This window comes from Choloepus didactylus, chromosome 8 (assembly GCF_015220235.1).
Source record: "Choloepus didactylus isolate mChoDid1 chromosome 8, mChoDid1.pri, whole genome shotgun sequence".
NCBI lineage: Eukaryota > Metazoa > Chordata > Mammalia > Pilosa > Megalonychidae > Choloepus > Choloepus didactylus.
Genome location: NC_051314.1, coordinates 142,605,808 through 142,633,094, shown reverse-complemented (window position 1 = coordinate 142,633,094; position 27,287 = coordinate 142,605,808). Strand labels below are relative to the sequence as shown.

General features: G+C 43.7%; 1 protein-coding gene across 1 annotated transcript in view; it reads left to right on the top strand.

Moving 5' to 3' along the window:
• CCDC3 (coiled-coil domain containing 3) overlaps positions 1–27,287 on the top strand; it is a 90,489-nt gene that overhangs the window by 1,824 nt on the left and 61,378 nt on the right. The window contains exon 2 of the mRNA XM_037846611.1: positions 1,259–1,433. Coding sequence (XP_037702539.1) covers positions 1,259–1,433 — 175 coding nt within the window. The remainder of the gene's footprint in view (positions 1–1,258; positions 1,434–27,287) is intronic.

Sequence of the window (27,287 nt, the reverse complement as noted above, 5' to 3'; positions counted from 1 at the left end):
AGATTAAGTTGCATTTTTTGTTAATTGTCAGGGAAGTATAATTTCTAAATAATGTCAGCAAGGAATTGATACAGAGAAACATAACTCAGATTTCTCATGTTTTTATTTAGGGAAAATACTAGAACCAGGCTATAAAAATATTCAACAATAGAACTTTATTTCCAAAGAAAAAAGGAGCCCGAGTGCTTGAGCAGACATTTTTTTTTTGCCTTCTGATTCGATCATGGAATACAATTTTGTCCAGTGCCTCTGTGGTGTGCAGCCAACTCTTTCCTCTTTTGCTCTGACATGTTTACAAAAAGTCAGGGCAGAAATGCAGAGGCAAACAGTAGTCTGACAGATTTCCATTTCACAGGGCTGACTTGCCCTGAAGTGTGCTAGCAAGTGCACATAAATCATTCCTTCCAGTCATGCCGGGACACGCTGAGAGGCAGAGGCTCTGCTCAGTGTCACCGCCACCGTGGGGACCCATGAGGGGCCCTGTGTGCCCCCTGTGGGCTGGACTGTACCTGCCACCTCTCCTTCCCCTTTTCAGGGTGTTTTCAAGTTGTTGTCAAGCTTTTGCGCTGGGCTGTGAAGACATTAACTGATACTTATGCTGCACTCACCCTGTGCCAAGCTCTTTATTTATTTACACGTTTTCTAACACAATCTTTGCAGCCTCACTGAGAAGTAGGTACTATTATAAATCTGTTTTACAGATCTAAATACTGAGACTTGGAGTATTTAGGACATGTGTTTCAAGTGATATGGAGGATAAGTGGTACAGGCAGGACTTGAACCCAAGTCATTACAACTGGCCTTTCTTTTTCCAAGAACAAAGAATGATTTTCCTATGAGAAGAAAGGCTCTTGGAAGACTTGGGCCACACACACACACACACGTGTGCACACACACCCTCACAAATGCACATGTGCACACAGGCACATGCACACACATGTGTGTATACACATGCATACATGGAAATGTACACACAAAAATGTGCACAAAGGCATGCACACACATGGGCACACACTCACAGACACATACACGCTTTCCCCCGCTTCACCCAAACTCGTCTTTTTGCAAACTTCAAGAATAGCCTCATGTGGGATGAGTTAGAAGATCAATTAGAAGTAGTGAGCTCTCTAATAAGAACTGTGGGAGACGTTTTAGGGTAATTGCCAAGCCTGTCACCATCTTCTCTCACTCTGGGTTGACACTGGCACTCTCCAGGGGACCCAGGCTACATCTCTGCTTTTTCTCTCTTCCCCTTTAGGATGGATGAAAATTATAACCTCTTGCCTCATGGAGTCAATTTCCAAGATGCCATCTTTCCAGACACTCAAGAGAACAGAAGGATGTTCTCCAGCCTTTTCCAGTTTTCAAACTGTTCTCAAGGGCAGCAGCTGGCACCTTTCTCCAGTGACTGGGAGGTCCAGGAGGACAATAGGGTAAGAGGTGGCTGTGCTCCGTGCTGCAGCAAATTGATAGAAAAGCTACATCTTGTATGAGTTTGTGACCAAAGGAGTCAAGACCGCTCTTCCAAAAGCCCAGAGCTTTGTCCTCTCTTCTCTCTTTCCCTTCCCTTCTCCCTCCTTCACTGCCCCCCTCTCTGTCCATACTTCCTTTTCTCCCCCTCCCTCCCTCTCTGCCCCCCACTCCCAGCAGTTAGAAATCACAGCTTGACCACTTTGGACTCCTGTTGATATGATTTTCTTCCCAAGGTGAGGAAACAAGAGAGAAGTTGGCATGCTAAACCTCAGTTTCTTCTGTAAAATGGGGGCTATAGTAGCACTTACCTCACAGGGCTGATGCACAATGATTACATGTGCCCTAAATGTAAATCTGTACAGCCTTTAGCACAGTGCTCCATGGGGTGAGCCCTTAATAAATGGGAGCCACTGTGGGTATTATTATTACTAGTATGATTGACCGCATAGGGCTCTAAGGAATTTTCGTAGAGGAAAGAAAATGTCCCCAAAGACAATGAAATAAAATGATTATCATAGTAAACACTTCTATGATGCTTAATATAGTTGTTGCTATGGTTAAGATCTTAGTATACTAATCCTAGCCCCAACCCTAACTCCTAACCCCTAATTGTAACACCTAACCCCTTACCCCAACCCCTAACCCTAACCCCTAATCTTAACCATAACCCTAAACCCTAACCAACTCTGACCCTAATCCTAATCCCTAAACTATAACCATAACCCAACCCCTAAACCCTAACCCCTAACCATAAACCCAAACCCTGACCCCTAACCCCTCACCCCTAATCCCAACCTTAGCCCCTAACCCTAACCCTATTTCCTAACCCTAGCCCCTAACTCCTAACCCCTAACCCTAACCCTACAGAGTGGTAGAGAATGGCACAGGGTGGCTGAGCTTGATGTGCTCATAAGAGTCAAGATTATTTGGGGGACAAAGATGTGAAAGGGATCCCCCAATCTGGAGCAGATGCCAGAGTCACAGGGAAATGTTCCCCAAAGCAGCAGCATTGCCACAGCCAGTCCCCACGATGGCAGGGCCAGGGAAGTCGAGGCCTGCTGCTGGGAGGTAGCCCACCCCTCCCAGGCCTCCATCCAAGACATTTTTAGGGCCATGTGGGAGACCGCTGGAGAGTTCCAATGGGGGAGCAAGCATGCCTGTCATGTGGAATAAGAGCCTTTGTCTGGGTCAGTGAACCAGATTGCCCTTGGTAGGTAGCTCCCTTCCTTCCACATGCCCAGGCAGCTGCGTTGCTCCTCCAAACCGTGTCAGCGTCTGCCTGGAGCTCCGTGCACCCGGAGCCCTTCTTGGTTCTCTGGTGCCCAGCTGCTCCCAGGTTTGTGGGTTTGTCCACCTAGGGGAGTTCTTCCTTCTGGGACGTCACCAAGAGGTTCCTTCCTTAGCCTGCCCTCCTGGCTGCAGTCTAGACTCCTCTGTCCCTACCCCCATGCTTTGCCGGAACTTTCTGAGTTCTTGTCCCCTATTTTGCTCCCAACCGAGTCCCAAGCAGCTGTTTGGGGTTTTTATCTGCTCCTCTGAATCTTTACCGTGGCCTACTCCATATTGGATTGAGCTCATCAGGTCGATGCGTGCGTAGCCTAAGCCTGAGTCACGCCCGGTGCATCCAAAGTGAAATTGTTTTAGGTTCAGCCCTTTAGTTTCCCTTTTGGGAAAGCTGGTGCCTCTAGTACTAGGCCCTTGATAACAATAGATTTATATCAAGACAGCAGACATTATTCCCAAAATACTTTAGTAACTTGGTCCCCAAACTCTAGCTACATAAGTCATTAGGTTCATGGTCACAAAGCGGAGCTATTAACATTTCCCCAGAATTAGATTGTTCATCATTTGAAAATAATTAAACAAGAGAACTCATAGCGAATTGTTTCAGTGTGAAGACAGTTGTGTTTCTGTCATTCAGCTGTTGATTCTTTTTTCCCCTTCCCACTCTGGCCTCCTAGATTAAAAAAAAAGTATGAGCATGCTACATTGCTTTGAGGAAGTGTCAAAAGCTTTCGGGTAGGAAAATAATTGTTCCAGATTGCTGAGCTGTCATGTTGCCAAAATTTAGAAGTCAGAACTGAGACTCCCCACACTTTTCAACACCTCTTCTTTTATTCTTACCTCCTGCCCACTTTGAAAACTAAATTAAATCAGCCAATTAGTTTAAAGTTTAATTGAAAACTAAAATTGAATTTATTTTAAAGAATTTTATGACACTCCTTGAGGTTCTCTGAGTGATTTGAATCCAGTATCTCAGAGTTAGATGATAAAGAATTTCTGACAATTACTTGCTCGTTTCTTCAAAAGAAGCTGGCAGTTGCTTGTCTCTTTTTGTGTGAAGGTAAGCTTGATATTATCTAACCTACACGGGGTAACTATGTCATGCATGTCCCAAGCTGTTGGTATTTTTCCTGCACAGTGTTCTGCAACCTCAGGTGGGAAGAGAAGATCTGTCCAGGACCCCTTTTTATTCTGGGGGGGAAGAGGTGTAAGAGACTTTCAAGCAGAGTATGCTAACCCTCCACCTGCTTGGAGACCAAATACAAACGGCCTGGTCTCTGCACAGATGCCTTTCTTGTGTCCCAGGCCGGAGCTTAGATGACAAATCCTGCGGGAATGTTAGCCAGCGCTGGTACTTTCCACTGTTAATGCTCTCCCAGCTTCTCTTCAGCTGAGTGGTGGATCCGTGACGGGCGGGCATATTTCATTTTCATTCTCTCCTCCGAGAGGATCAGAGGAATCTGGGGCTCTGAGGTTTAGAAATGGAACGGGGGGGCACACGTATGCAGCAAAGCATCTGCGGTGCACACCCAGGGCAACATTCCGCTGAGTCCTCACAGTGAAGTTTTCCCACTGGGGAGGCCCTTCTGATGCCTCTCCAGCTCCGGGTTTCCCCCCATGCCCCTGGAAATAGAAACACGGCCTTGCTTTCACCAGTTGCCAAGGAGCCCGCCGTGCTCCTAAGAGTCCAGTGTCCCCCGCTCCCCTCCCTGGGTTTGGCATCACAGTGTTGATGGGACTTTGGGGAAGGTCTTTGGCCAGTGGGAGCATCCACCGGATTTGCTGGCAGGGTTCTCTCCAGACCAGCCAAGGGCATGGCTCCTTCCTCGTTATTTTTTTTCTCGCTGGGAGAGTGTAACAGCCAAAATAGCAGTTGGCCACTTTCCCCTCTCTGTAAGTGTTGTCCCTCGAGATCAAGCCCCAGACTGACCCTCACTCACATCAATCAGTCATAAAACGTGATGGGATTGAAGAGAGGGCTGGGAAGAGCCTGCCGCCAACGCGCTGTTCTCTCTCTGGGAGCGGGGAAGGGTGACAGGGCAGGGGTCGGCGGTCTCCAAGCTGCTTGGAAGGAGCGAGCATCTTTAATCAGGGGGCCTGGGTTGGAGGAGGGATGCTGGGTCGCCCCCGAGTCCCTCACGACCTCAGTTTTCTCGTCTTTAAAATGGGGCTAATAATGGCCTAAACTGGTAAGGCAGTGGGAAGGTCCCATTGGAGCCTACGTTTGGAAGCACTTTGTAAACTGTGAAGAATAATTGATCATTGTCAATTGATCATTTTAAAGTATTACTTTAAGAAAATACACAGTTTGGAAACTAAAAGCTTCCTGCAGCTCACCAGGGGAGCTCTAGAACTTGCTGCGGTGGTGGCAATGGAGATTGGGGTCTGCGATGGAGATGAGGATAATGGGGGTTGGGGGGTGGGAACATCAGGGCTGGACTCACCCATTCCACAGAATTATTGAGTTCACTGCAGGAATCACTTCTGTTTGTTTGTTTTTTTTTTTTTTAAAGTGAGAATAATTTCTTTTTATTGAGGTAAAATTCAGTTAACATAAAATTCACCATTTAAACTATTTCAAAGTGTATAATTCAGTGTCTTCCAGCACATTCTCAATGTTGTACAATCATCACTATGTAATTACAGAACATTTTCATCACCCCAAAAAGGAACCCCATATTCATCAAGCAGTCATGCCCCATTACCCCTTTCCCCAGCCCCTGACAAAATAAGTGTGCAGTGGCATTTTATTGTGGGTTTTTTTTTGGGGGGGGGGGGGGGCGATAAACATCTTTTAAAAATGTTTTATTGTGGAAACATATAGAACAGAAAATTCCCTATTTTAACCACGTTCAAGCATATAATTCAGTGGTTTTAATTACATTCATAGCATCATGCTACGATCACCACCATGTTGCCAAAACTGTTTCAACAACCCAAACAGAAACTCTGTACCCATTAAGCAGTGAATCTCCATTCATTCTCCCCTCTCCAGCCCCTGGTAATCTATTAATCTGGTAATCCACTTTCTATCTCTATGAATTTGCATATTCTAGATATTTCATATAAGTGGAAGCATACACTATTTGTCTTTTTGTGTCTGCCTTATTTCATGCAACATGGTGTATATTGTCTTTTCACTTTCCTGATAATATCCTTTGATGCACAGAGGTTTTAAATTTTGAACAATTTTAGCCATTTTTTGTTTTGTCAGTTGTGCTTTTGGTGTCATTTTTAAGAATCCACTGCCTGATATTAGGTCCTGAAGATATTCCCCTACATTTTCTTCTAAGAGTTTTATTGTTTTAGCTTTTATATTTAGTTGTTGATTCATTTTGAGTTAATTTTTGTATATAGTGTGAGGTAGGGGCCACTTTCATTCATTTGCGTGTGGACATCCAGTTTTCCCAACACCGTTTGTTGAAGAGCCTGATTTTGAGTGGACTTGGCACCCTTGTTGAGGATCAGTTAGCCGAAGATGTGTGGATTTATTTCTGGACTCTCAATTTTATTCCATTGGTCTACAAGTCTGTCCTTATGCCAGTACCATACTCTTTGATTACTGTAGCTTTGTAATAAGTTTTGAAATCAGGAAGCGTGAGTCCTCCAACTTTGTTCTTTATCAAGATAGTCTTGGCTAATTGGGGCCTCTTGCCCTGCCATAGGAACTTGATGGTTGGCTTTTCCATTTCTGCAAAGAAGGCTTTAGGAATTTTGGTTGGGATTATATTATATCTGTATATTGTTTTGGTTAGTATTGGCATCTTAATAATAAGTCTTCCAATGCATGAACATGGGATGTCTTTCCATTTATGTAGGTCTTCTTTAATTTCTTTCAGCAATGATCTGTAGCTTTCCGTGTACAAGTCTTTTACATCCTTGGTTAAATTTATTCCTAGCTATTCTGTTCTTTTAGTTGCTTTTCACTGTGGTTTAAATATGCATTTCCCTAATGACTGATGATGTGGAGTATCTTATTGCTTATTTACCACTTATGAATCTTCTTTGTTGAAGTTTATAGTCATTTGCCCAGTTTAAAACTTTTATTGTTGTTGTTGTCTATATATTCTGGATGCACATCCTTTATCAGATATTTTCTCCCCTCCTGCGGGTTGTCTTTCCATTCTCCTAACAGTGTCTTTCACAGACAAAGTGTTTAAAATTTTTTTGAAGTATGATTTACCATTTTTTTTCCTTTTCTGGATTGTACTTTTGGTGCTGTGTCTAAAAACTCTTTGACTCACCCAAAAGCACAAAGATTTTTCTTGTATGTTTTTTTCCTAAACAATTTCCAATTTTATGTTTTACATGTAGGTCTGTTATCCATTTTGAGTTAATTTTGTATAAGGTATGAAGCATGTGTAGGTTGAGATTCATTTTCTTTTTGTATACGGTTGATTATTCCAGCAATATACGTTGAAAAGATGATCTTTTCTCCATGGGATCACATTTGCATCTTTGTAAAAAATTAATTGGCCATGTATGTGTGGGTCTGTTTTTGAAGTTTCTGTCCTGCTCTATTTATTTATGTGTCTATCCTTTCACTAGTACCACACTGTCTGTATTGTAATTATACAATGTGAGGTCTCCAGTTTTGTTCTTTTCCAAATTGTTTGGGCTATTCTATTTTTAGTTTGTTTATTGTTTTTTGCCTTTCCATAGAAATTTTGGAAACAGCTTGTCAATATCTACAAAAAATCATGCCAGTATTTTGAATGTGATTTTGTTGAGTCTATATCACATTGGGAAAACTGACATATTAATAACATTGAGCCTTCTAATCCATCCATTTATATGGCTGTCTTTGATTTCTTTGGTCAATATTTTATAGTTTTCAGTATGTAGATAATACACGTTTTGTTAGACGTGTGCCTAAGTATTTACTTTTTTTGTGTCATTGTCAGTGGTACAAGTTTTAAAGTGTTTTGTTTCTAATCATTTATTTCCAGTATGTAGAAATACAATTGATTTTTGTATATCAAACTTGTGACCTGCAATCTTGCTATACTCACTTATTACGTCTAAGGGCTTTTTGTAGATTCCAAAGACTTTTCTATGTAAATAATCATGACATAGTGAATAGAGAGTTTTATTTCTTGTTTCCCATCTGTATTGTTACAGCTTCCAGTATGATGTTGAATAATTGTGGTGAGCATGGACATCCTTGCCTTGTTCTTTGTGGGAAAGTTTTCCATCTCCCACTATTAAGTATAACAATATACATACCTTACTTTTCACAGTCTACTTAGAATAAACATTTTACCACTTCAAATAAGGCATAAAAGACTTACAGTTGTATAATTTCTTTTACTCTGCCCCTTTAGGTTATAGTTATATGTATCACATCTACATGCATGGAAACACTCCCCAGATGATGTTATATAACTTTTGCAGTCATGCATATTTTAAAGAATTTAAGTGGTTAAAAACTGTGTATTATATTTCAGCAAATATTTGTCAATTTGGTAGTTCTTCATTCCTGAAGTTCTAAGTTTTCCTCTGCTATAATTTTCTTTCTCTTGAAGAACACTCTAGCATTTATTTTAGGAGTAGGTCTGCTAGTGGCGGATTATCCTGGTTTTTTCTTCAACCGAGAATGTCTTTCTTTGGCCTTAATTCTTGTAGGGAATTTGTGCTGGATATAGAATTCTGGGTTCAGAGTTCTTTTGTTTTAGCTCTTTAAAGTTATTGTTCTCTGTCATCTGGTCTCCATAATTTCTTTTTTCTAAAGTATTTTTTCTTGCAATTTTATTGAGATATAGTCACATATCATACAATCATCCGAAGTGTACAATCAATTGTTCCAGTATCGTCATATAGTTGTGCATTCATCACCCCATTCAGTTTTTGAACATGTTTATTACTCCAAAAAATAAAAATAAAAATAAAAAGTAAAAAAGAACACCCAAAATAACCTATCTCCCATTCTCTCCTATTATTCAAGTACTTTTCTGTCCCCATTTTTCTACTCATCTGTCCTTACACTGGATAAAGGGAGTGTGATCCACAAGATTTTCTACAATCACACGGTCACACTGTATAAGCTATATACATACACACTCCCCTTCAAGAAACAAGGCTACTGGTTGCAGTTCAACAGTTTCAGGTATTTCCTTCTAGCCATTCTAGTAAACTAAAAACAAAAAAGGCAAATCTATATAATGCATAAGAATGCCCTCCAGAATGACCTCTCAACTCCATTTGAAATCTCTCAGTCACTGAAACTTTGTTTTGTTTCATTTTTCTTCTACCTTTTGGTTGAGAAGATTTTCTCAATCCCACGATGCCGGGTCCAGGCTCGTCCAGGGAGTCACATCCCACTTAGGGGGGAGGGCAGCGAGTCCACCTGCCAAGCTGGGTTAGAGAGAGGGGCTCCATAGTTTCTAATGAGAAATCACGGCCAGTTGAATCATATTGTTCCCTTATATGTAGTATGCTGTTTTTCTTGGTGGTTCTCAAGACGCTTTCTTTATCTTTAGTTTTAAGGAGTTTGATTATTCTGTGACTGGGCATGGTTTTCTTTGAATTTATCCTCTTTGGGGTTGGGTTTGCTGAGCTTCTTGTATCTGTAAATTATGTTTTCCATCAAATCTGAAACATTTTCAGCCATTATTGCTTCAATTTTTTTTTTTTTTTTTTTTTGCATCAATCTCTTTTTCTTCTTCTGGGACTACAATGACATGAAATGTTTGATTTTTAAAAATATTGTCCCACAGGTGCCTGAGGCTCTATTCATTTTATTTGCATTTTTTATATTCTCTAATTTTTCTTGATCGAACTTCAAGTTCACGCTCTTTTTTCAGCATCTCCATTATGCTAATTAGACCATCCAGTGACTTTTCTTGATTTTAGATATTGTGTTTTTCAGTTCTAAAATTTCTATTTGGGAATTTAAAATGGGTCCTATTTCTCTGCTGTGAACTTTTACTGTTCCATTTATTTCACGAGTTTCCAACATTTGGTCAGCTCTTCATTGCCTCTGATTGTTTAGTTTTGAATGTTCTCAGGTAGCTGCTTTGTTATGTCCAGAGATTTTTCTCAGTGAGAGTCATAGGCTACTGTGAACTTACCTCATCTTGGTGAGCACTGGAAGTTGAGCCTTTAACTGTCCCGTTAGGGAAATCTGGCCAAGCTAGAGTAGAACATGCAGCAAGGAAGTAGAAAGAAGTATTAACTTTATTTTCTGATGACCTGAAAGCAAATGGGAATGGGAGATAAGATTTGTAGCTTTAATATTGAGGTTGGAGCCACATGGTTCAAGAAAATCAGAATTCAGTTCATCCAGATCTTCCACCAATTGCCCTGGAAGTATTTGATTTAAAGGTATCCCTGGAAGTCAAGGAAGTCAATTTTAACAGAACATTTGTTCAAGAACAAAAGTAATCATCTCTCAGGGATGGAGGAGTCTGACTCCAGTTTAGCAAGCATCTTACCACCTGTTCAATGCTCCTTTTTCTGTATTCATTCTTCTTTGGTACTGCACCCAAAACAGCAGTTTCTTAAAAGATAGTTGCAATGTAGAATCTGAAGCCATATCAATGAACTTTCTGTATTACCACATGAAAATTCATTGGTCTATCTTGCACTTCAAATGGATTGTTACCCATGTATGATTTTGTAACATTATGCATTGGCCATTTGGAAACCATTTGTTCTAGTTTGCTAATGCTGCGGAATGCAAAACACCAGAGATGGATTGGCTTTTATAAAAGGTGGTTTATTTGGTATCACAGTTACAGTCTTAAGACCATAAAGTGTCCAAGGTAACACATCAGCAATCAAGTACCTTCACTGGAGGATGGCCAGGGGTGTCCGGAAAACCTCTGTTAGCTGGGAAGGCACGTGGCTGGCATCTGCTCCAAAGTTCTGGTTTCAAAATGGCTTTCTCCTAGGACATTCCTCTCTCGGCTGCAGTTCCTCAAAAATGTCGCTCTTAGTTGCACTTGGGATATTTGTCCTCTTAGCTTCTCTGGAGCAAGAGTCTGCTTTCAACGGCCGTCTTCAAACTGTCTCTCATCTGCAGCTACTCTCTCTTCTCAGCTCCTGTGCTTTCTTCAAAGTGTCCCTCTTGGCTGTAGCTCCTCTCCACAATGTCACTCTCAGCTGCACTGAGTTCCCTCTGCCTGTCAGCTCATTTATATAGCTCCACTGATCAATGCCCACCCTGAATGGGTGGGGCTATGCCTCCATGGAAATATCTAATCAGTTATCACTTACAGTTGGGTGGGACACATCTCCAAAGAAACACTCAAAGAAATCTAATCAAAACTGATAACATCTGCCCACACAAGATTACATCAAAGATAATGGCATTTGGGGGACACAATACATTCAAACTGGTCCAGCATTAGTTCCCTGAGTTCTGTGAATCTTCCAAATGTCGACACATTTAATTATACAGTATCAAAAACACTATTCATCGAGACCACCAACATTTGCATAAGTAACGTTTTTAAGTACTGGAAAACTGTTAAGTGTACAATGGTAAGTTTTCTAAAATTCTGATTGTTGCTTGCAAGCCCAAATTTCAACATTGGCAACAAATACTGTCAGTTGTTTTCCTTGAAATGACAGGCTTAACATTATTCATTTTCTGGAAAATGTCTATCAAATACACATATCCTTGTAACTACAGTTGGTCTGTCATCTGTTCTTTTGAGCAAAAATGGTGGCTCATGAAGAAAGGCACTAGTTCAGCTCAGGACTCAAACAATCACGCAAGTGATACTGAAAGATAACCGTTGTATTTGGGTTGTGGCAGGAGTGTTTTCTGGGGACTTCCCGTCTTTTCACACTGAATATTAAAAACATGTATTCGAGGCCAGAGTCAATAAATTTAATGATTTCTACTGCTTCATCAAGGGCATTATTAAATTGAACTGGCATTCTTTATCAGCACAATGACATCTAGTATAGTTTGGTTCCACGACGGGCCAGCAGTTTTACTCACCTTTGCCCCTGCACCAGTGAAAAGGACACATCTTAATATGACGGAAACAACGTTGATCTCATGGACCCCTTCAGAGGGTCTTGGGGTCCCCCAGGAATCTGCAGACTTGGAGACCTGCTGCTCTAGACCCACTTGGGGATGGAGAATGGTAGAGGAGGAGATGTTGCCTGAACTGAGCTCTCAAGGATGGAGAGGATTTTACAGTCTGAGTTGAAGGGGCTGTGTGACCTCAATATAGGGTACAGAATTTGAGAAGGCCTGGAGTGAAAATTGAGGCTGGAATGATTTTAGCAGTTGGGCTTCTAGGATTTGGAACAAAGACCTCCAGACAGATGGGCCTTTATTCCATCAGCAAAGATTCTCAGACCATAGCTGTGTTAGGGGTCACAGAGAACACGGCAGAAGAATGAGAGCTGGTCTCCGAACTTATAGACCTGGCTGGGGAGCTACAGTTAGCCCAATGGAAAGGGGTTTCCTCTGCTGGCCTTATGGGATGGGAAGGGTCTGGGTAGCTGGAGAGGAGAGAAGAGTAGAGCAAATAGCATGGATGGAGACAGAAGGCTCAGAATGAGGATGATGCATGTTAGAAGACAGTGCAGCTGCATGCCAGGAGGTAGAAGGTAAGAGAGGATGCTTGGGCAGGTGAGCTCAGGCTGGGAGTTCTTTTCTTTTATTTTTTTAACCATCACCCTGTCATTTTATTTTTTAAAATATTTTTTCTACTCTGTGGATTACATGCCTTTAAACAACCATTTACAAATATGTTCACCTTTAATGCATTACTGATACTTATATCCCATTAATGAACCATAGTTACACCTGACCATTCCCAAACCATTAAGAGCACCCCAATTATCATATATGTACATATTAGATTATCATTCCACCTTCATGAGCTTCCAACTATCTCTAGATCCCCTATATTCTACATTATATGACACATATTTTACATTTTTCACGGAGTTCACATTAGGGTAACATACAATATCTCTCCTGTGTCTGGTTTATTTCACTCAGCATTACGTCTTCAAGGTTCATCCACGTTGTCATGTTTCTCTACCTCGTTCCTTCTTACTACTGAGTAGTACCCCATCGTGTGTATATATCCCATTTTGTTTATCCACTCATCTGTTGAAGGACATATGGATGGTTTCCATCTCTTAGCAACTGTCAAAAATGCCACTATGAACATTGATGTGCAAATATCTGTTTGTGTCACTGCTTTCAGATCTTCTGGGTATATACCGAGAAGCAAAATTGCTGGATCATAGGGTAACTCTGTATCTAGTTTTCTGAGGAACTGCCAAACTGTCTTCCAGAGTGGCTGTACCATTATACAGTCACATCAGCAATGCATATAAGTTCCGATTTCTCCACATCCTCTCCAGCATTTGTAGTTTCTTGTTTGTTCAATGGCAGCCATTCTAATTGGTGTGAGATGGCATCTCACTGTGGTCTTGATTGCATCGCCCTAATAGCTAGTGAAAATAAATATTTTTTCATGCGTTTTAAAGCCATTTGTATTTCCCCTGCAGAGAAATGTCTTTTCATATCTTTTGCCCATTTTATAATTGGGCTGATTGTACGATTGTCATTGGGTTGTAGGGTTTCCCTATATATGCAAGATATCAGTCTCATCAGATACATGGTTTCCAAATATTTTCTAGACTGGGAGTTCTTGACTTGGTTTTGAATATAGGTGGTTCCCACTAAAAGGAGGATTCCCTCGAATGTAGAGGGGACGGTTTGGGGCTGCACAGTGTAGATTGTCATTTTATTCATTTTCTTTTTTTGCCATCAAATCTAAGTTTTATTGAAACACTTATTGAAAACCTAATTTAGAGTTATTGAAACTCTTAAACCTTGCCTGATGCTATCGCTACATGGCTGCCTTTTTTTTTTTAACTTTTTATTTTGGAATGATTAATATTTACAGGAAATTGCAAAGAAATGCACAGGGGGGTCCTATGTATCCTTCACCCATTTTCCCCTAAGGTTAACAATAGTAAAACCAGGAAACTGACATTGGGAAAACCCGTGGACATTATCCAGATTTTACCAGGCAAACATGCACTCATTTGTGTTTTGTATGTGTGTGTGTGTAAAACTCTATGCAGTTTAATCACATGGGTAGCTGTAACTACCACCACAATCAAGATACAAAACTGTTGCATCACACAAAGCTCCCTTGTGCCACCCTTTTATACCACACCTTCCCCTGTGCCATCTCTAAACACTTGCAACCACTAATCTCTTCTCCATTTCTAGAATTTTATCTCAAGAGTGTTTTATACGTAGAACTATACAGTATGTAACTTTTGGAGATTTCTTTTTTCACTCAGTATAATTTCCTTGAGGTTAATCCAAATTGTTGCATTCCTTTTAATTGCTGAGTAATATTCCATGGTATGGATATACCATGGTTTGTTTAACCACATGCCCACTGAAGAATATTTGGGTAGTTTCCAGTTTTTACTTATTATGAATAACAAGGCGTTATGAACATTACTGTACAGATTTTTTATATGTACATACATTGTCATTTCTTTGGGAAAAATGCCCAAGCACACAATTGTTGGGGCATATGGCAAGTCCATTTTTCATTAAAAAAGAAACTTCCAAACTGTTTTCCACCGTGGCTGCACCATTTTACATTCCCACCAGCAACGTAAGAGGGTTCCAGTTTCACCATATCCTTACCACACTCGTTACTATTCATCTTTTTTATTATAGTCATCCTAGTGGGTGTGAAATGGTATCTCATTGTGGTTTTGGTTTGCATTTCCCTAGTGGCAAATGATGCTGAGCATCTTTTCATGTGTTTAGTGGACAGTCATTTATTTTCTTTGGGGAAATGTCTATTCAGATCCTTTGCCCATTAAAAAAACTTGGTGTTTGTCTTTTTATTGTCATGTTTTAGTGGTTCTTTACGTGTTCTGGATATTAGACCCTTATCAGATTTGCAAATGTTTCCCCCCATTTGGGGTCTTTTTCACTGTGGCTTTAATTTGTATTTCTCTAATGGCTGATGATGTGACCATATTGTTATCTGGCATATTTGCCAGATGTGTGGTCTCTTTGGTGAAATGTCTGTTTTTGACTTTTGCCCATTTTTGTCATTTTTTTTCTAGAGCTCTGGCTGTAGACATTTTCCTTTATGGTATAAGTTGAAAGTTTCAAACTTTTCTTTGCAGCAGCTTTAGGTTGGATCAAAGACACCACTGTTAAGGTACTCATACCTATAGATTTTGACCCCTGCTAGGTGAGCTTTCATTTTTAACCAGCTGATAATCGTGATCTTACCACGACTCAGTTTCTCTGTCAGCATAATGAACAGTAGTAGGTCATTATGGGATGGAGTTTGAGAGCAACCAGAACCAGAGGTTTGTAAATAGGTAATTAGTGCCCCAGTCCCACGGGCTGCCTTTTAGATGCATCAGGTATGGCACCTGTGCCGAAACATCAGCCACTAGCAGCAGAGAGTTTTCATCCTGATGTGTTGAAGAGGCTTTGCTGAGAGAACTCACTTTTTCCTGAATTTTTATTTCTTTTATTGCAAAACAAAGTGCACCCTGCAATCCCCAAGCCTCCCCTGAGTGCCTCAGTAAACTGAAGGGGAAGGGAAAGGGATAAGAAAGGAATCTGCTTCTCCAAAAAGCATCTCCTGGGCCCTGAAGGAGGAGATTCCTCTAGCCAGTGTCTGCCTGACCCTACAAGAACATCTATTCCAGGATAGTTACTGAAGAGATGTGCTCTGGAATGAGAAGTAAAGCCTGAGACTAGGCTGGCATTCTGAGTGGCTTGCAGGCTAGCAAAGAGTAATTCCAGCTACTGTCTTCTGCAGTTACATGCCTCATTTGCTTCCCTCTCATCGTCCCGTTGTCCTCGTGTGGACACAGAAGCTGGATACATTGAGTATCCTTGCAGGGGCCTTGCAAAGAGAAGGAGAACTCTGTGGTTTTAAGTCGGAAATGGTGGTCCTCTGTTCCCCCTCCTGACACCCTCTGAGCTCCCCCTCTGGATGATTTAGCTCATGCAAACTCCTCTTGGGAAGGGGACAGTGTCTTTGCTCTTATCCTTTCTTCTGCCCGCACCCCTCCCCGCTGTTCTTCCTGTAGGCCTTTGATGTCTGTGTTATCCCTTCTCTGGGTTGACCAGTAGCTTCAGCCATCCCCTCTCTAAGCACACACTGTGGTTTTTACAGGCCAGTGGGAAAGCTTCTTGAGATTGATCACTGTGGTTCAGAAAAAGCTGCCTGTGGTTGTTAGACCAGAGAAGAACTCATCCTGTGTCCTCTGTGCTACTTGGTGCTCAATGGATAGACCCTCAGGGATGCTGTCAGGCTTGAGTTCCCCTGGCTGGTGACACCTGGCAGGGCCATGCCACCACGTTGCCAGTGTGTTCCAGAAGTCCATGCCCCCAGAGGTCACACGCAGCATTCGAGCCCAGTCTGTTCACTCTGCACAGACATGGAATGAAAGATGTCAGGGCTAGAAGGGGCCCGAGAGGTTGTCTGGTCCAACGCTTAACGTAACGTTGCAAAACATTTTATAGTAAAACAAAGTCCCACCGCATAGTGGCAACTGTTAGCATGTGGTTTATGATGCTGTTTTGATGTTAAATGCAATAGTCATAATTTCCAAGGTAGTACTATTAAAAATAAGACAATGGCATAAGGTTCTAAAAGTGTGCAAGACTTAGTCACAGCAACGCAGTTGAAGTGAACCAGTAAATACACACATACTCAGTCCCACATATATGAATGTGTACCTACCTATGTGAATATGTACACACATATGTACCTACTTAGCTATCGAGGCCCATGAAAACAAACATGACTATGCACCTGTCTGCCCACCTACATACACAAATACATATGCACATCTGCAACTACTCACACACATGGATGCACACATACATAAATGTGTACCTACCTACATATGTGAATGCACACATATACACCTGCCTATCTATATACATGAACACATACATATGTACATAGTTATCTATACATGTGAATATACACACCCACCTACCTGCATGGACACACATGAAAAGGCACATATACACCTACATATACTAACACATATACACAAATATGTACCCCCACATGAATATGTAGACACCCATACATGTAAACACACATGGATATGCATGCACCTGTGTGCACACAGGAATCTGTACCCATGTACACAATACCCACATGAATATGTAATGTGTATCTGTCTACATGTGTACAGGGATATGTGCATGCAATCATGCATACATGAATATGCACACACACATACAAGAATGTGTGCATATCTACACACATGCCTGAATATGCATATACCTCCTTACCTAGCTACATACATGAAAATGTACACACGTACACACATGCATGAATATATACATACCTAAAAAGTAAAGAAAGAACATTCTTGCCTTATGCCAGTTGCTAGCTCTATCTGTGCTTTCTACATTATTTCTATTTGTTTGCTCTGAGAAGAGTCTTCTTTCTATTTCCTTTTTCTGGGGCTGGAGGGAAGAAGTTTTCAGGGAAATGGATGTGGTCGTGCGTGGAGACCAGCGCGGAGCCAGGCCCTGGCCCACGGTGACATGAAGGTTGACGTCTGTGCCCACTCTCTCTGCACACCGTCTCTCTGGGTTCTCCCTGCAGCCCCCAGTTCTCTCTGGCCTTATCTCCAAAAGGCTCCACTGATGTCTTCTGCTCCACCACATACTTTTCTGACCAGTGCCATGTAACCCCAAGGCTCTGATGGGCAGCAAGAGCTGGTCCTATAGAATAAGTCAAGTTAAAATGTTAAAGGGCATTATTTACTAGCTCTCTCTGAACATTTACACTGTAAAGCTTTTGATCCCTTAACTCTAAAATGTGAGCAAAAGGGGAATTTCAAGCAAGAGTCAGGAAAATACTTTTTTTCTTGTTGTTCCAGATGATACGTTTGGTCTTTCAAACCACGTCAGGAAATGACACCCTCCATGTACAAGCCCGTTCCTCTGCCCCATTGCTCCTGAGAAAAATTAAACTGACATATTTTCCAGGCTTATCTTTTATGAGTATTTATCTCTCTATCATTAGATCATGAGCCACTAATGAAAAGAAATCACAGCTTTTAAATCCAATTCATTTTGTGAGCAATCGGAACTTATATGTATCTATTAATGATGAACTATTAAAATGATTGATAGATTCAGCAATAAATCTTTCCTAATGTTTGAATACTGCTTATGAAGTCTTATTGGAAAGGCCCTGCCAGGGCTTGGGATTTGGGTTACAGAAAACACCGATTAATTGAAACCCTCTAGTGAGTCTCATGTCTTTTCTCTCTGGCCAATTCATGCTGCAAATATGTCTCTCTTATGGCTGGAGTCTTATGGTTTCTGGAGAGACCTTGCCGAGGGGATTTGAAGCTTTAATTGCTGTAGCCGTCAGCATTGAGTTAGTAGCCAGCTCTCCAGGGGTGTTGCAGTCACACTTTTCCCTGAGAAGCTTTACCACCAGTGATAAACTCAGGCATTCAGGGATGCCAAGGGAAATTCAGAAGACACTGTTTACTCTCCCATAGGCACTTAAAAATGATGGATACGAGATAGAAATATAGACCAATGGAAACGAATTCAAAGTCCAGAAATAGACCCACATATCCAGATAATTGATTTTCAACAAGGGAGCCAAGTCTACTCAATGGGGGAAATATTAGTCTCTTGAACAAATGGTTCTGGGGAAACTGGATGTCCACATGCAAAAGAATGAAAGTGGACCACTACTTCACATCGTATACAAAAGTTAACTCAAAGTGGACCAACAACCTAAATATAACAGCTAAAACTATAAAATTCTTAGAAGATCGTGTAGGGGCACATCTTCATGACCAGGGAGTCAGTGATGGATTCTTAGACACGACACCAAAAAGCACAAGCAATGAAAGAAACAAGAGATAAATTCCAACTTCATAAAAATTAAAAACGTTTGTGCCTCAAAGAACATTATCAAGAAAGAGAGAAGACAATTTACAGAATGGGGGAGAATAGCTGCAAACTATATATCTTATAAGGGCTTAATATACAGAATATATAAATAACTTTTACAATAAACAACAAAAAAGAGAAACACTCCAATTAAAAAATGGACAAAGGACTTGAATAGACATTTTTCCAAAGAAAATATACGAATGGCCAATAAGCCTATGAGAAGATGCTTTACACCATTAGCCATTAGGGAAATGCAAATCAAAACCATGATGAGATAACACTTCACCCCCATAAGGATGGCTTTTGTTCAGAACAAACAAACAGAAAATAAGTGTTGGAGAGTGTGTGGAGAAATTGCCCTTGGCTGACAGTGGGGGTGTCTCTGGGCTGCCATGGGAAACTCTTATAAGATACGTCCCCCCCATTCCATTTGTGGGATTTGGAGGGAGCACCCATCACCTAGGAAAAATGAGGCTCTCTTGACCCTCTCCTCTTTCATTCCTCCTAGAAAGATGGGGGTGCCATTTTGGCCTGGGGATACAGCCTGGCTTGGGTCTTCCGGAGGTGAACTCAGTTCTCAGCTCCATGGTGACTCAAAACTGGAGCTCACCCAATAAAATATCTGCTCCACACCCTCTGTTTCCCCAGAACCTCGTGTTCCCGCTGGTAATAATTCCCTCTCCACCCTCCCCTGCCCTTCCCCTCTGCCTCTAGAAGGGTGTTATGGGGCTGAGTTTTGGTGCATAAAATAGCTGCATCCATAATTTCCAAATTCTGTACAATGGATATTACTTAAATATCTCAATCTGCCATCAGTCAGTGCCAACCCCTCTGGTGATTGAGATAACAACTGTAAAAACACATTTTGAGAGGAAAACAGCGGGAGAGGAATCTGGAGCGTCCCTGCCCAGGGGATGGTCATTTTGGAAGCGATGGAAACCTCTGGCCTGCCCTGACCCACCCTGTGTTCTTCTCTTTCGGGGACGGCTGTCAGGGACCATGCCAGCCGGCTCTGCCAGGTTCGGAAAGCAGCCCGTCTCACAAATGGAAACTGCAGACAGGAGCTCCGGAAACCTGGCCCTGCTTCCCCATGGGAGGAGGCTTTCCTTGCTGGGCCCAGCAGGACATTTCTGTCCTCGGCATGTTGCGTCACGGTGGCCCAGGATAGTTCAGATTTTTGGACACTCTGTGCATCGCCCCAGATCTCCCACTATGGGAGGGATGATTGGTCGTGTCCCTTGCTGTCTGGGACCGTTCTGGAAGCTTCCTGGTTCACTGGGGTGCTTTCACTTCTCTTCCCTCTTGACCTCTCAACTGCAGATGTCATTCTCCCCTCTTAATAGACGCATACACGGAGTTGAGTGACTTCCTTCCTGTCACGTAGATGTCAGCGGCTGGGAATGAGTCTCGGCCTCCTGAGGCCTGGCTGGGTGCCTTTTTCATGGCATCGCACCACTTGGGGAGAAGCCTGGGTCAGGTTTACTAGGAAGCCCAAAGCCAAGTAGGAATTGGGGAACAGGGACCCTGAGTGCCTCACCATTGACACAGGGGTGGCAGCAGCCTTCTGGGCGTGTTGGGAGCTCGGTGGCCTCTTGGCGGGGTTTCCACACTCGGATGTGCATGGCTCCCCTCCCCCTGCATTGCCCTGACAGACCAGTGACATCCAAAATGGCAGCTGCAAAGGAGCTCCTTTGGGACTCCAGGGGAGGCCTGTGGCTATCACCGCCTGAGTCCCTGCTCATCCCCATCACTTGGACCATCCCATTTTGCTCCTCTCCTTGCAGAGCCACCACCGCCCCTGCATTTGGGCACAGTGCCAGCCCCCACCCTGGGAGCAGGAGCTGGCCCCACGCCGCCATACTTTGTTTCTTGCATCCCTAAAGGGAGGTGCCAACTGGTCTCCTTTCCCTTCGGGATCCCTCAGGCTATTTATTGGCCAAAGGGACCTCAGGTCTTTAGGGGAGGAAGCAAGCCGCGGGCTTTGCTCTCACTGTCTCCTTCTGGTTCCCCTCCCTGCAGGGCTCCCAGCATGGGGTGAGGGCTCAGTGAGCAGAGGCCGCTCTCACTGTTCCCATTATTTCCTTATTTCTCACAACCCTCCTAAAAGTGAGGTGAGGCCCCTTTTCCCCCGACTTTACCCATGAGGAGCAGGGGAGGAGCCGGCCTGCCCACCAGACTGTGAGTCACTGCCGCAGTGGGCTTTACACCCAGGCCCGTGCAGATCCGAAGTGGGGGGTCTTGCCACTCCAGTGGCATCCTACTTCTAAGCCACTCACACCAAATCCAGTCAAGTCCTGGGATTCCTTGTTTTCCAAGCCTTCTGCTGCATATCCTGGTGTCTTTCAGTGGGATAGGGGCAGGTTTCCCACCTGCCCCAGATAAGAACAGGAAGGGTGTCAGGATGTGGCCTAGGGCAGGAATCGGGCCCAGCAGGGGCCCCGAGTGCCGGGTGGGAAGGCCTGGTGAGCCCAGCTCTGGGGCCTGGACCCTCGACAGAGGGTAGGGGACATTGCCTCCTGCCAGTTTTGGAATTTGGGGGGTGTGGGGTAATGAAGATGAGTACACTGTGATTCCTAGAGTTTAAGCCTGCTTGGATTGGGCAGTTATGGCAAAAATAAATAAATAGGTGAAGCTGGGGAGGGGGCTTGAACTTGAGGCTTTGGGGTCGGCCTAATGAGCTCTGGTTGGACCGTGAATGGTGGAGGTGGCAACGTGACGGGACATGGCACCACCCTGCAGGCCTTGGAGTGAGAGCTGGACAGGGGTTGAGGCTCAGGGTCACCAGCTTGGGGGACACAAGAGAAAGTGGAGGTTGAGGACAAAGCCTTGGGGCTGGGCCACATTTGGGGTTGGAGGAGGAACAGGACCCCATCCCGCCCTCGGCGGCCAGAGAAGGAGGGTCAGCAGTGCGGGTGGACGGTGTGGCGTGGCGGAACCCACGTGTGGGACACTGCAGCAGGCAAAGGGTGGTGGTGCCAAGGCCGACATCCAAGTCGCACAAAGGACCCTGGACTTTGCGGTGTTGAGGACGAGAAACCAGAAGGGATGCTGAGGGGTTTCGATTGGAGGTTCAAGATGCTCTCTCTCTCACTCCTGGATGCTGTGGTCACAGGCTGTGGCAGATACACTAGGCCCAGCCTTAGAAGCATTCAGGAAGAGGCTTGCAAAGAAGACATAAGAAAGACGTCTGGGGCGGAGGGTTTGCTTTATGCTCTGGAGACGCTTGATGATTTGTGGTCATTCAAAGTGAACTCTCCCTGCTTTCGTTGAACTCAGCGATTTCTCATTCAAAACAGATTGTATTCTGAGCCCTGCTTGCTACTCTCTTGCACGCAGGCTCCCTTTACCATGTGTTGTTTTAGGGTTTGTATATGGCAATGAAGCCTTCTCATTAGGGGTGGGCCATTAACAATTAAGAGCGGTCACTCTCATTTATACTTCAAATGTCATGACTAGTCACTTGTTTTTATTGAAATGGACTGTTTTATTCAAAGCCATTAGAGTTTAAAAAAAAAAAGATAATATATTTGTCTTTCCGTGTGCCGTGACACATTCAGTGACTTAAACCTCTCACCACACATATGTGAAATAAAAATCTAGCAAGATTTGGGATTAGGAAACAGAAATACATTCTGAATGTCAGTTGATGAATTTGCTAACCATAATTTCAAGATGAGTTTTGTGCAATGTGTTTGTGTGTGTGAGTATGATGATATATATACATGTAATTTGTAAAACGTGGATGTTTGGAAGTCCTTCTCTTACTTAGCACAACCTTTTGATTTTATTTACCAACTTTAGTTCCTAATGCCTGGGTGTTTTTAATGTATTTAACAGCAGTATAATTACAGGGAAATCACTTGCCCTGTCAGTCTTATGTCTTCATCTGTAAAGTAGATGTAATTATACTAATAAGGCCGCCTTTGGCTGCAGGTAAGAGAAAAATCTGGACTCAACTAATTTGGAACAATGAACAAATGTGTTATGAGCTAGGGCAGCTGCACACATAGTATAATCAGTGACTCTCTCAGTCATTCTCCATGTGATGCTTTGTCTTCTGGCTCACTTCCCTCATGGTGCAAAATGGCTGCAGCAGTTCTAGCCATCAACCCCGTATCCAACAAGATTCCTTCCCCTGTTGGTGTCACATGTGTGTGCCTGGTAAGGGGATCAAACCTCTTTCATTAACTTAGATCAGTTAGGACCCACATCCTGGATCTGGGGCTGGGGCAGCCCCTCCTGGAGTGACAAACATGTGAAAGACGGTGGCAATTTAACACAATCAGGGTTCAGTAGGGAGCAGAGAAGGATTTAGGCAACCAACCTAGTAAACCCTATAGGATTATTCTGAGTTGTAGATAACATAACGTATGATTGAATGAGTTGATATGTATAAAACTCTTCAAACCATGCCCAGGATATGGGAAGTGCAATATATGTTTGCTGTTATTGCAGTGGTTAATACATGTGTTCGGTAAATCTCAACACGGCATGCATATGTCAGGTATTACATGACTGGTGTTGCTTTATTAGCAAACCAGAAGGGATGCTGAGGGGTTTCGATTGGAGGTAAAGTAAAAAAGGTGGCTGTCAAAGGTAAACCAGGGTGGAAATATAATTGATACTCCAAGGCAGAGAGGAGATGGCCTGAGCAGTATGAGCTCTGTTTGGTCATAGTCTTTTTTGGGGATGAGTTATAGCAGCCTTCTAGAATATAAAGGAAAAATGCAATCTTTTGGTCCCAACAGTCTCCTCTTTCACACAGCTATTTCATTTGCTAGTTTAAAGTAGTGTCTCACTGCAGAAATATTTTTAAACAGCTGAGGTCTCTGAACCAAATAAAAATTTTAGATTTCATTACTTTTGGTTGGAGGAGAATGGAGGTGGGAAATAAAGTGTTGTATATGTATATGCATGTAACTTAAAGTACGCCTTTATAAAAAGCGCACATAGACAGCCGTGAAACCATACAAAAACTCTAGCAATCCTAGCCAAGAAAAAGGAAAATAAGAGAATTCACTTCTTGAAATTTTTAGCTACAATGAAAAATAATCTTCCTAATCTATGTTGGCTATGTTACTCAAGAAAAACTTTATTCACTGTCTCCTGAGTGATTTTAGAGTTCATTTTCACACTGTCTGGCTTAAAGAAGATCCCTGTTATGTCTGATGGCATTTTATACCATTTGGGACTTGGCTTTTTGTTCTGGCCCCTTGATGTGACATTTTAAACGTAATGAGTGACAACTGTGAAAACTACCATTTGTGTCTTTAAAAGGAAAAGGGAAGAGGAAGTTTTAAATGTAAGAGCCCATTTCATGTTAATACTTCAAGCTTTATTTTTACAGCCTTGGAAAAATCAGGTTTTTTTTTTTTTTTTTTTGCAGATTATGAGAGATGTTTTCTTAAATGCAAAGCAAATTGCTTTCAAGGGAGTGTGACCTTCTGACAGTAGGATTTGTCTCTTCCCGTCCTTCCACTCTAGGGAAGCCAGAGAAGGCATGGAGACATTTTGGAGCTCTTACTCTGGTGTGAAAACAGCATTCTCTGTTGTCATTCTTCTTGGCCTTTTCTCAAACTTTGCTTTCAATCTTGTCAGAGAGCAACATTCCACTGCTTATAATCAACCTTGTAAAATTTGATGTTTGCCAATCTGTCTAGCTTGGCATTTAGCATATAAAAGTCCAAACACTCATTTCTTCCTTTATCAGAGGTTTGCATTTCCTGCCACTCAGACCCTTCAAAATGGGTCAAAGGGTCATTTCTCTACATTTCTGGAGTATTTTCTTTGATGTTGACGGCAGCTAGCTCCTTGGAAGTCCCATAATGGGAAGGGGGGTTGGTTGGAGCCAACTGGATCATGATGGGAAGGCTTAAGGGGAACTGTGCTGACTTTCTGCTGGTTCCTTGGGCTGGGATGGTGGTATCTTTTCTGTTTCCACCAGGCAGTGGGTGTCAGTTCCGTCAGCTTCCCAACTCAGAGTCTTCCTCTGGAAATTAATCTGATGGACATCATGAGCTGTCCTGAACTGCTCCGGGCTTAAGAGCCAACATTTGGGACACTTGGATATACTTATGCAGGGGTCCCAGAGCCTCAGGGAAGGGGCAACAGAAAAAGCACCCCAAATTATTTGTGCTCCAGTCCTCTCCAAAGGCCCACCATGACCCTTCCTATAAACAGTTTTGCTGCATAGCCTATGGCTGGGATAATTTGAGGCGGAGAGGAGGGTTTTTCGTTTTTCCACTTTTAATGCCTTTTGGAGCCTTGAAAGAAATACTGGTCTTTAGTGGTGGGCCGACCAGTTGCCTTTTCCTTCCCTGGCATGTTCTTGAGAAAACAGAGTTTAGCAGGTGACATGATGGGTGGCAGGCTCTTGCGAGGCCAAATTTTCAGAATGTCTCTCTATGGGTGGTCACTGCCCCTGCTTCACAGAGGAGGGAGCTAAGACTTGGTGGGGCCAAGCCGCTTGCCCACCTCACGGGCGAGTGAGGGGAAGATCTGGGCTGAGCTCCTCTGGGTGAAACTCTGGGCCCCTGCTCTTGACCACAGCTCCACACAGAGCCGATTCTGAGTGGGGGTATTCTCTGCCAGCCCCATAGAGGATATCCACTTGGCTGGTGTCTTAGTTTGCCAGGGCTGCTATGACAAACACCACACACTGGTTGGTTTAAGCAATGGGAATGTTTTGAGTTTGGGAGGCTGGAAATCCAACATCAGGGTCTCTGCAGGTCGTGCTGCCTCCCAGAGTCTGTCAGCGTCCTGGCAGAATTGTTGGCGTTCGGCGTTCCTTGGCCTGTAAATGCATCTCTGCTTCATCACATGGAGATCACCCTCTCTCCTCTGGCTTCTCCTAACTTCTGCTCAGTCACCTGAGTATCCTCTGCTTATCAGGACATCAGCCCGATTGGATGCAGGCCCACCCTTGTTCAGTTTGGGCCTCATCTTAACCCAAAACATCTCTAAAGGTCCTATTTACAAATGAGTTCACTCCCACAGGGCCAGGGCTTTGGACTTGACTATGTTTCTTGTGGGGGACGAGACTCAGTCCCCAGTGCTTTGGTGGGTGGTTAATGGTGGAGACGCTGTTGGGGAATCTCCTCCACCTTGTGGGGTGTCTGCTGTGCTTTCCTGCTGCTAGGCTCTTCTGTTCCCCCACCTGCCCTCTTTCCCTCCCACTGAGCACCAACCCCAGGAGTAAAGGGCTTGGAGCCTCCGGGTGACCAGAAAGCCCTCCTGTTTGTACAGAGCACTTTGCAACCTGCAGGAAGCCTTCATGTTCACCACCCAGCTTGCTTTGGTCAGCCTGGCCCATTCTGGGGGTCAGGGCAGTAGTCTCCAGACGTAGGAGGTGGGCCCTGGCGGCAAGGCTCAGGCAGCGGGGGATTCTGGAGCTATGTGGACTCTTCCAGACCCTTGGCTCTCAGGCAGGGCTCGGAGCCTTTCACCCTTCCCTGGCCTCCCAGTCTTGACCACACTTTCCACCCCTGCCTGCTCTGGGGTTCAGCCTGCCCCCCTCATGCTTCGATTCTGCATAATCCCTCATTGTGGTGGGGAAGCTTCTTGAGCGCACAAAAGCCCTGGAGGCCGAATGGGAATTGTAGTTATTCAGCATAGATCAGAGCTGGAATGTCACGCCATAAATCCTTCAAGCCTGGCCTTCGCTGGGCCAGTGAGCAGATAAGCCCTGAGCCAGGGACGGGGAATTTCCATCCTGCAAGGCGCCAACACCCAGACTCCTCCATCAACCCTCCAAGCCTCGGTCATCCTCCATTCTGCACCTCCTTCCCAAACATACACAAGTGAGACATGAGAAAGCAATTGAATTATACCAAAGGTCTGTAGCGCTAAAGGGCAAGCTCGAAGAACGCTCAGAGTTCTTATGTCTTACTCTTTTCCTTGCTTTTAATCCCCCCACTGGGGTGACCGCCTGCACCCTGGCTTTGATGGGTGGTTAATGGTGGAGACGCTGTGGGGAAGTCTCCTCCACCTCATGGGGTGCCTGCTGCGGGTGAGGTCAGCGCCAGGGGTGCAGAGCAAAGAGGAGAAGAGGGGGCTTCCTGTGACACTCTGAGCATGCCTGGGTCCAGCTCAGCTGGAATCTAGAATAAGCAGGGACGTGATAGTCACTGAGGCTAACATGTTCCTTTTCGTCTACTGAAGTTTTAGATCGAGTTTCTGTGTCCCACAGTTGCATCAAGACTAGCCCCCTTGGGCCTGTTATTTTTCCTGCTGTCCTCTGGGTAGCTCTCAGCCTTGGGGGGTGAATCAGGTACAGGGGCATTTGGCTGCAGGACCCTACCTCAAACAATTTTGCAGTGGGACTTAGTGATCTCTTGGGATGGGGAGCCAGGACAGGGGTCCCAGGCTTGACATCCCTGTGCTCACGACATTTGGATTCCGGCTCCACAGCTCCTGGCCCTCAAGTTTGTCCCTTCGGGGTGCAAGTTTGCAGCCCTAGCTAAACACCTCTTTGCACAGCTGCTTTATCCCAAATTTCCTCAGAGTCTGGGTTGGTTTGTTTGTTTTCCTTCACTTTATTTTTAATCAGAGAGGAAAAATTCTGCCGGTAGCCCCTAGCACAATTATCCATCTATCTCCGTGGCTA